Source organism: Olea europaea, chromosome 1, assembly GCF_002742605.1.
Source record: "Olea europaea var. sylvestris chromosome 1, O_europaea_v1, whole genome shotgun sequence".
Classification (NCBI taxonomy): Eukaryota; Viridiplantae; Streptophyta; class Magnoliopsida; order Lamiales; family Oleaceae; genus Olea; species Olea europaea.
In genome coordinates this window covers 10,471,260-10,481,132 of record NC_036237.1, presented here as the reverse complement: position 1 = coordinate 10,481,132, position 9,873 = coordinate 10,471,260, and the positions used below count along the sequence as shown (strand labels likewise).

At 35.1% G+C, this 9,873-nt stretch overlaps 1 protein-coding gene across 1 annotated transcript in view; it reads right to left on the bottom strand.

The window, feature by feature from the left end:
* Positions 1–8,419: 8,419 nt before the first annotated feature.
* Positions 8,420–9,873, bottom strand: part of LOC111404189 (pentatricopeptide repeat-containing protein At3g49170, chloroplastic-like) — a 9,011-nt gene continuing 7,557 nt past the window's right edge. The window contains exons 2-4 of the mRNA XM_023032958.1: positions 9,768–9,827; positions 8,927–8,997; positions 8,420–8,615 (exon numbers count right to left, since the gene is read on the bottom strand). Coding sequence (XP_022888726.1) covers positions 8,420–8,615; positions 8,927–8,997; positions 9,768–9,827 — 327 coding nt within the window. The remainder of the gene's footprint in view (positions 8,616–8,926; positions 8,998–9,767; positions 9,828–9,873) is intronic.

Genomic DNA, 9,873 nt, shown 5'->3' with positions numbered 1-9,873 from the left:
TGATACATGGATTAGAGATCAAGAATATTGTAATCTCTATAGCATATAAAAAGAACAAGTTACATTATTAATTTATTATGATAAGTTCTTTCTATACAAATTATGTTAATTGAAAAAATAATATCCTATCTCGATTATACAAAAAAAAAAAAATGGTTTTTAAATTGATAGTGGTTACAAGAAACAACTGCCACTTTTATTAAATTTTCTGAACTATCGTTTTTCTACTATTTCATGACCTTCTTCTCCCTAAAGGGTCGTGAAATTGAAAATTTTATAATAAAATGTTGATAGGCTAGTGCACAAGAGAATGGATAACTATACTTAAGAATAAGCTCATGTCTGAGCCCTTTTTTGAGAAGAAATTTTATAAAAAAAATGACCTTTTTTATTAGAGAATATTTAGTTTGAAAGTATGAAATTTTTTTAATTTAAGTGCAAAATATTTAATTTAAAGAATGTGTTGTCGCAAATAAGTTCATGAACAAATGAATTTTAAAAAGTGGACTCAAACAGGGGCTAAGTCTTTGTTTGAGTTTCATGTTTTTGCCCCCTAAAATTATAAGTTGGCAGAAGTAATGATGAACTTCTTTTAATAATAAAATTATTTTTTTATTTTTTATTTTTTTATGTATTTTTAGCTCACCCTCTATTTTTTTCCCCTAAATTAAATAGAGTTGAATATGTCCTAACTGTTGGTGCATAAAATTAACTTTTTATTTTTATTTTTTATATATTTTTAGCTCCCCCTCATTTAAAAAAAAAAAATTAAATAGAGTTGAATATGTCCTAACTATTGGTGCATTTGGTACACGTTACATAGTTAAAGAATGCAATAATTAACATTATCTTTTAAAGCCCGTTTGATTATCATTTTTTTAAGGAGTATGAATAAAAAATATAGTTGTTACGGAACCTACAGAAGAGATAAAAAGTCAAATATAGTGGTTTGATGTAATGAATAATGATTATATTTTTCATTTTTGCGATCAAAGAATGAAAATCAAACGAACCCTTAATCTTTTTGATTTTAGTACTACTTGCTTGAGGAAGTAAAAAATAAAATAATAATATCAATCTAAATTTAAAATGTAAGTGCACATTGTAAAATTGGGTATAAATGTCATCTCCAAAATCGTTTTTGCATCCCCATTCTATAGTCAAATTCTGCTTCAATGAGAGGATCTAAAAAAGAAATTGAGTGCAAGTAGGTTGGTGAATTTTGCTTATGGAAAAAAAAAAAGATGTAAATTACAATTTTTTTTATATTTTTCGTCGAAAAATGCAATTTGTATTTCGTTTCCGTCTTTTCATTGAAAAGATTTTTGACCAATTTGAAAATCTAAATCACAATTTAGATCTAATTTAAAGCACTATAAAAAATGCTCTAACAAATAAAGCACTATTAGTTTTTAATAATTAAATATACTTATTTATTTATTTTTTCTAAATTAAAATTTTACATAATTTAAAGTAAGTATAGGTGGCGCGCTGTTAGTTGAGAATTGCAAGCTCCGGAGTGTCGAAAAACCGGAGACAAAGTCCAAAGGCCGGAGTCGGGACCCAACTGTAGTAAGTGGACTCATTATTTATCTGTTCAAAATATCCAAACACAAACTTGCTTGTGACAAGTAGGCATATATTCATTGCAAAAAGAGAAAACTTCGAAAAAATTGCTCTGTAAAGCCAAAAATCTTCGCGAAATTTCTCCGTCACGGATGTATAAAGTCATTTTGACTTTGTAAAGAGACCTTTATAGCGAATCATGTGATTCTCAGTTTAACCTTTTTGCTATAGTTTGTCGTTACATTTGTAGTTCTACAGATGCAGATAGTGTTTGGAATTTGTGGAGTGAGTTTATATTGTTCTTTGTTTTTTTGCGATTTTGTTTGCTTTGAATTTGTGTTATGCTGTTATAATTGCATTTATGATTTATCTTTTATATTTTTGGGGTTTGGAAGAAACCAAAGTTTTTTAATGGTCTTTTTGTTAGAAAGTGTGGCTTAAATAGGAGTCTAAATTACATTAGATTTTTTTACCTTTTCTGGGACTTTTTTAGGGCTAAATTTTATACTATAAATACAGGGCTCCTCTTTCAGTATTGTTTAAAGCCATTATTGCTGTAATTCTCTCCTTTCATTGATTGAATAAAATAATATCGTTCCTCTGTCAGTTCTTTGATTTCTTTACTTTAATCTTGTTCGTGGCTTTTTGTGATCTTGTTAATTACTTCAATTACAACAAGTTGAATTCATTAAATCTCAATTCCTACATTATTGGTCAATCGGTCTCAACAAGTGATATCAGAACGGGGTTATTGGTGGATTTTTGGCTTGAAACTGATCGGAAAATCGTCTAAAAATTACCAGAAAATCAGAAAACAAATTTGTTCAATTTTTTGACTTTCTGCCGGATCTATTTTTGCGTTTTCTAGTTAAACCAAAAAGAGTTTGGAGAAACGAACACCACCAGTGGACTCAGCAGGCAGAGACGGTCCAGAAAGGGTCACAGGTCGTCGGCGCGTTTCCGGCTAGTCGCCGACGGTGGAACTTCAGCGAGGAGAGTGGCGGCACGTGCGGCGGTTTTCAGCAATGGTGTCTTCAGGCAGTTTTCTCTGGACGACGAGACAGACCTTGTGGTGGTGTCCAATTTCAGTTTTGGGCAAAATTGTGGTTCTGAATTATTTTGCCATTTACACGTTCGGTAGTTTTTAGTTTTGGGTGTTGCAATTTGTAAGTTCTTCGTGGTTAGATTGAGATTTTTCAGAGATGAATTCGTTGAAGTATGAAATTCCGCTATTGGATTGTAATACAAGATTTTCGTTGTGACAAGTAAAGGTAAGAGCTGTGTTGATGCAGATGGATCTTGATGATGCTTTGCTGGGTTTTGATAGGATGCCAGCAAGCTTGTCTATGGAGGAGAAACAACAGAAGGATCGGAAGGCTTTAGCGCAAATCCAACTTCATTTATCCAACAATTTTCTGCAAGATATTTTGAAGGAGAAGACAGCAGCTGTTTTGTAGCTCAAGTTGGAGCGGTTGTGCATGACAAAGAGTTTGACGAGCAAACTGACTTTAAAGCAGAGGTTGTATTCTTATCGCATGGCGGAAGGAGGGTCACTGCAGGACCACCTTGCTGTGTTCAAGGAAATCGTTGCAGATTTGGAGACGTTGGAAGTAAAATATGATGAAGAGGATCTAGCCTTGGTCTTGTTGTGTTCGCTACCCAATTCTTTTTCCTCATTTCGTGATACTATTCTGTATAGTCGTGACACGTTATCCATTGAGGAGGTATACGACGCCCTGTTCTCAAAAGAGAAGATGGAGTTGTTGGTTGGAGATCCTGCATCTAGGAGTCAGGATGCTCTTGTTACTCATGGTGATCGACGGAGTGGTAGATCAAAGGTGAAGTACAGTAATGTGTATTGTTATTACTGCAAGAGGAAAGGACACATCAAGAAAGATTGCGATAAGTTGCAAGGTAAAGGTGAATTATATGCAAATCATGTGGGGCAATCAAGTAATTCGAACGAGACTAATATTGCTGAAAATTTTTGTGATGATGGAGATGTGATGTTGGCTGTATCTGACGGGGAATCCAAACTTGAGGAGTGGATCCTGCTTGTTCGTATCATATGTGTCCGAATATGGCTTTATTTCAAACATATGAGATGGTGAAGCAAGGTGGAGTTGTCGTGAGAAATAACCAATCTTGTCAGGTTGCAGGAATCGGTCGGGTCAGATTGAGGCTACAGGATGGAACAGTGAGGACACTTGATCAGGTTTGCCATGTTCCAGACTTGATAAAGAATCTCATATCACTGAGTACTTTGGATGAAAAAGGGTACAAATTTTCAAGTAGAGGTGGAGTCTTGAAGGTTCGAAGAGGTGTTCGGGTTGTATTGGAGGGACGGAGGAAATCCCAGTTGTACATCTTGCAGGGGAGTGCAGAACCAGTTCAGAGATATTTGGACAAGTTCAGTACCGTGGTGGACATTCAATTTGGTACAGTACCTCTCGGATTTGGCTCTGGGTTTATTAAGAACTTTGCTCAAGGGAGTGTTGGTGATTCCGCTTTGCCATCAATTTTAGCGGGTACACTATGTTCTTGTAATGCCAATGGACTCATGGAGCATAGGTACAGTTTTGGAGATGTCTGTAATGCTTTAGAAATTATTGAAGGTGACAATATTGGCAAGGGACCTTCTGATTGTGCATTTGGTGTGATTTCTGCTACAGGGTGTGCTTCGACCCTGTGCAGTGATTGTTAATTCCAAGAGAAATTTTGGGAACCCGGATTTGGGTTCGGGTGTCGCTTGTGGACGCCGGGCGGGGGAACGTGTTATCGTGGAGAGTTTTGTTATTGTGTTGAGGAGATTGGTCAGTTCATTCTGATGCAGACGGATTATTTCTCAAGGTGGAGAAATTTTGGAGCTTCGTTCGTTGCACCGGAATTTGAGTCAAAGTGGAGATTGTTAGAAGTGTGACTCAAATAGGAGTCTAAATTGCATTAGATTTCTTACTTCTTTTGGGACTCTTTTAGGGCTAGATTTTATACTATAAATACAGCGCTCCTCTTTCAGTATTGTTTAAAGCCATTAGTGCTGTAATTCTCTCCTTTCATTGATCGAATAAAATAACATCATTCCTCTGCCATTTCTTTTATTTCTTTACTTTAATCTTGTTCGTGGCTTTTCGTGATCTTGTTAATTACTTCAATTACAACAAGTTGTATTCATTAAATCTCAATTCCGCATTATTGGTCCATCGATCTCGACACTTTTTATATTGTTAAATTTTTTATCGTTTTAATTATTTTGGAAAGTTTTAACATTTTTTTTTGTTCTTTACTTTTACAGTCTTGTTTGTTTTGGATTATTACTATTATTATTATTATTTTTACCTGCAATCGACTTTTCTTACTCGCATTTTCAAAGAATGGTGAGTTGTGATTTTATTTTAAGTTGATCTGGAGTTTGAATTTTTGAAGAATCGTAGTTTTATGGTTGGATTTGCAATTTTTAATTAATTTGGAAAACTTTTCAATTGTTTTTTAGTTACTTTTTCTGTAAGGTATGGAGAAATGTGTTCGTTGAAGTCTATTTATAGTTTCATTCAACAACTTGAAATTTGGAATTTCTGGTTTTGTTTGGTTGTAACTTGACAATAATATCATTTTAAGGCATTTCTTGATTGTAATTTCCTTCATTTTTGTCATTAAGATTTTATTCTCATTTTGAGAATTGTTTAATTCAGACTTTGGTCTTGTTTGGTTGTAATTTAATATCATCAGTTCTTGAAATAAGAGACACGAGTTGAAATGGATATGCCTCAGTTTTAATCCGGTCCTTCGGAAGTTATGTTTAAGATGCCGTCTATTTTTAGAGTTTTGTTATGGTATCCCCTTTTTGCCATAATTTCTTACTTGACTTGCATCTGATAAGTACAATTTCCCTTACATGTTTAACTGCTGACTGAAAAAGTGGCTTATTTACATTTACAAGTTATGATTCAGTTATAGAGACAACATAATCAGTCGGTTTTAATGATTACCCTCCTGGGCTTTATCTCGACCAACTCAATCAAAAGAAGATTTTTCATGAATTCCTTGTTTTGTCAATAGTTCAGTAGTTGATATCTCTTCACTTGTTTCTCATGTGAGCTGAAGTGATGAATTTTCAGCAAGAGAAGTTTGTGAGGTCAGTTCTCCATGGCCCTTACGACTTGCATTTCATCGAGTCAATTTGAGGCAGCAAGGGTTTCACAAGGTTCATGCATAAGAAATTTCTCACTTGTAACGTTTTGGAAACCCAGACCTTCCCTCTTGTCTTTGACACGGGTATTGTTTCTTAATATTTTGGAGAATGATCAATCACTATTGGGTAATTGGTGGAAATTTTGTGATATTCTAGGAGGTTCTTTTTTAAAAAAAATGATTTGAACAAGCATTTTTATGCATGAGCTCCTTTGCTAAATTTACTGTATCTTGTCTATCTAATGGAAAATTATTGCCCTCCAACCAGGTTTTGAAATTTTTCTATGCATTTGGTTCTTATTAGTTCTGCTGCTCTGCAACACTTTGACGTAACACTTTACTTCTGATGCACTATTATGTCCAGATTCTTAATTTATTTTCAGGTTTCAAGATTGGAAATCGGTAAAATGCTCAGGCGGAAAATCTCCTACCTAAGATGGAGCACAACCAGCCACACTTATATCAACGTTGTACTTCGTTGTAGACAAATTCCACAGAGGGTTCGAAAGTGGTTCTAAAAGAACTAAAAGATTTACAGAAGCACTGAAATCATTCTCGTTGAATAGGTTTTGGGCCAAAGATGTGGGATCTCGAAAGAAAATTCTTGATCTGCAAGGATCATTTCTTCAGAAGTGGAATAAAATATTTGTACCGGCGCGTGTCATTGCTGTCTCCTTGGATCCCTTCTTCTATTACATTCCTGTGATTGAAAATGATAATAAATGCCTTTATTTGGATCGGAAATTGGAGGACATAGCATGTGTTTTGCGATCCTTCACTGATATCATTTACCTTATTCATATTATCTTTCAGTTCCATACTGGTTTTATCGCCCTTTCTTCGCGAGTATTTGGAAGAGGTGTTCTAGTCAAAGATTCTTGGAAAATAGCAAAGAGATATCTGTCCTCTTACTTCCTAGTTGATATTCTTGCAGTGCTTTCGCTGCCACAGGTAACAGAGGCTTTTCCTTCAGCATAGTGGTATCTGAATTCGTAATTTCCATTGCAAGAAGGGTTATACAAAGTTTATTCTGCATGGAACTTAAGTCTTGCGATGTTGGAATGAATGAAACTTGTTTTTTACCCTTTTTAAGTGTGAGAACTCACTTGCATACACGTGGATTTATAATTGGATATTTCCGGTCGTGGACCTTCAGTATTGAATATTTTTATGAGCGAAATTTTATACCTCAACAAGGAAAATGGTGTTTGTCATTGATCTTCAGCTGATGAGGATCTTTTTACTGTAAGAATTTTTATTAAGGTTATAAGCTATTGCATCTGTAACTCCATCTGTTCTGTTTCTTCCAAGAGCAAGATGCTTACCTTGTAGATTACTATAGAAATTTTGTACTGCACATCTGATTAGTTGAAATTAATTCACACTGTGAATGTTGCCTTACTGATCAATTTTGTAATTTTCCCAGGTGGTTATTTGGATTATCATTCCTAAATTGAAAGGTTTGAGATCGTTGGATACGAAGAATTTGTTAAAATTTGTGGTATTCTTCCAGTATGTACCAAGGGTTCTTTGTGTCTATCCTTTGTATAAAGAAGTCACTAGGACTTCTGGCATACTCATCTAAATAGCATGGGTTGGAGTTGCCTTCAGTCTTTTTCTTTACACGCTTGCAAGTCATGTAAGTTTTGTGATAAAGTTTCAAATGCACTTTTTTACTGAATTACATGCCATGCTATTTTCATTTTGATGTTGGGCAACCTTCAAGCTTGACTAGATACTATTTTCATATTTGACTTGGGACCTTGGGATTTTGTATTCCTTTATTTTGTTTGGATTAAGATTGTTTTTCACAATTGATTTTTCAAGCAAGCAACATGTAGGCCTGCCCTTAATAGGGTGGGTATGGTGCTACTAAGTATATTTGGTAGTGCTTTAAGTGCTTCTAGATTGTGTGTCCAACGAAAATGTTTGGATAATAAATGGGTAATGATTGTGATTTCCTCGAGATGCGTGGATAAAAAGTATGTTTATCAGCTTAAATTATAATTTAATTTAAGTAGGTGCCAAACAAGCACTAAATGGAGAATGGACCAAGCATGGATGGTCGCCTCAGGTTTTGGACGTGGTACATGGATAAGCTAAACTTGTTGTGAACCTGTGCGAATTATGTAAGTTTACCACATCACCACAGAGGGAAATGGTTTACAAGGTTAAGTTTGATAGTTTAGGGTCGTTTCCCTCTCCCGAACTTTTAGTTCTTCTGTCACATGTATAAATATTATCTAATATGACATGTGCTTGTAATGGCTGTATTAATTATGTGTATTTAGCTTCAAACAGGGGGTGGATGCTTTAATTTTGGCTGACAAGAGGGGACAAGATTGGATCATGTGGAGAATCTTAGGGGTGGGACAGGGTGTGAGTCTAAGGGTGAATCTTGAGGGTGGAAAAATATGGGATCTACGAATGAATCTTAGGAAGGGGAAAACATTGGGTTGGTGTGTGAAGCTTGTTGTCTGGCAAGATAGTGATTGACATTCTTGCTGCACTGTTCTTCCTAGATAGCTGACTGGGAGTGTAATTGATGAGGACATCCCAGATTCATTATTTTAGTTGGACGACATTTCATTATTTTAGTTGGATTTTTATTTCTTAGTTGGACTTGGATTATTTTATTTTACGGACTTGTGTAATGGGCTTGGCCCTATCTTTCAGGTTTTTTTAGGTTTTCAGTATTTTCAGTAGTTAAACCTATTTTTACATTGCAATTGGCAGTTAATGAATTGATTGAATAAAATTGGCTACAGCTCTCGTTCTTTCCCCTCTTCTTCTGCCCCCTGTCTCTGTGTTTCTCCCTCCCCTCATCTTTTGTTGTTATTCTTATTATTGATTTATTCACCCTGCATCAGTAATTCTATAATTAAAAATCTCAATGGTAAAATTGAAACAGTTGTACATTTAGTACGTACCTCTTATTGATCTCTTTGATCACTTGATTTTTTTGCCCCTCTTATAGGTATTTGGTGTCTTTTTTTTTTTTAAACTTATTTTCCTAAAAGTTGTGAAACTACTTGCTGGAAAAAGCTTATGGGAGTCAATCTGCTTGAAGAGATGGTTCATATTGTCAATATTTCTTTATCATTATGCTTTTGCCACTCGTTTAGGTACTTGGAGCCTTTTGGTACTTCTTTTCAATAGAATGTGAAACTACCTGCTGGCAGAATGCTTGTGGGAATCAATTTGCCTGTAGACATGCTTTATTGTATTGTGAGGGCGATCATACTGTATATAAAATTTTTTTGAATGAAGCTTGTCCCATAGAGAATGCAAATAAGACACTTTTTGATTTTGGGATATTCCTGGATGCTATTTAGTCTCGAGTTGTGGAATTAACAAATTTTTCGCAGAAGTTCTTCTACTATTTCTGGTGGGGATTGTAAAATTTGAGGTATGCTTGTATTTGATTCCTCGTGCTCATATGTTGATTTTGCATAATGATTCATGTTAATATGCCTATGTTGGAATTTTGATACCCAATAAATCCCGGGCAATGATGTTAACGCAGGTTAATATTATTTTATAGGCATAGATCGATGAATGAAATAAGTCCAATAACCAAGTCCATGAGCTACACCTGACCCAATTGTATTCATTCTTGAATGGTTTGAATCTTGACCCGTTTACCTTTTTAATGGTCAAACTTAAAGCCTAACCCTATAGTATATATATGGCTATAACCTTAACCACTTTCTTGCAATCTTTTGTGAGGTTTTGTGTGATAAAAATTGGAATCCCGGTTGCCCCCTTTGGTGTGTGAAAAATAGTCTCTAGAAATGTCCAAAACGCTTGTTTATCGTGTGCAATTGGTGGTTCCTTCATAATATACCTTTGTGGTGACTTCTCCTAGCCTTTGTGGCGTTTTCTCCTAGCCATTGTGGCTACAAATCATCATTTTTTCTTGTCCTGCGTGGTAAGATTGAATAGCAATCGAGGTGAACTAGATTGGTTGTGGTTTGGAGCCGATTTGATTGGTTGTTGGTAGAGAAATATACGTTGGACTGAGTCCGAAAATCATCGATTTGAAAATCTTTCAAGAGAGCTTCCGCAACAGCCTGATTTTAAATTCCCCAACATCCGTCCTTATAGTTTCAAAAAGGG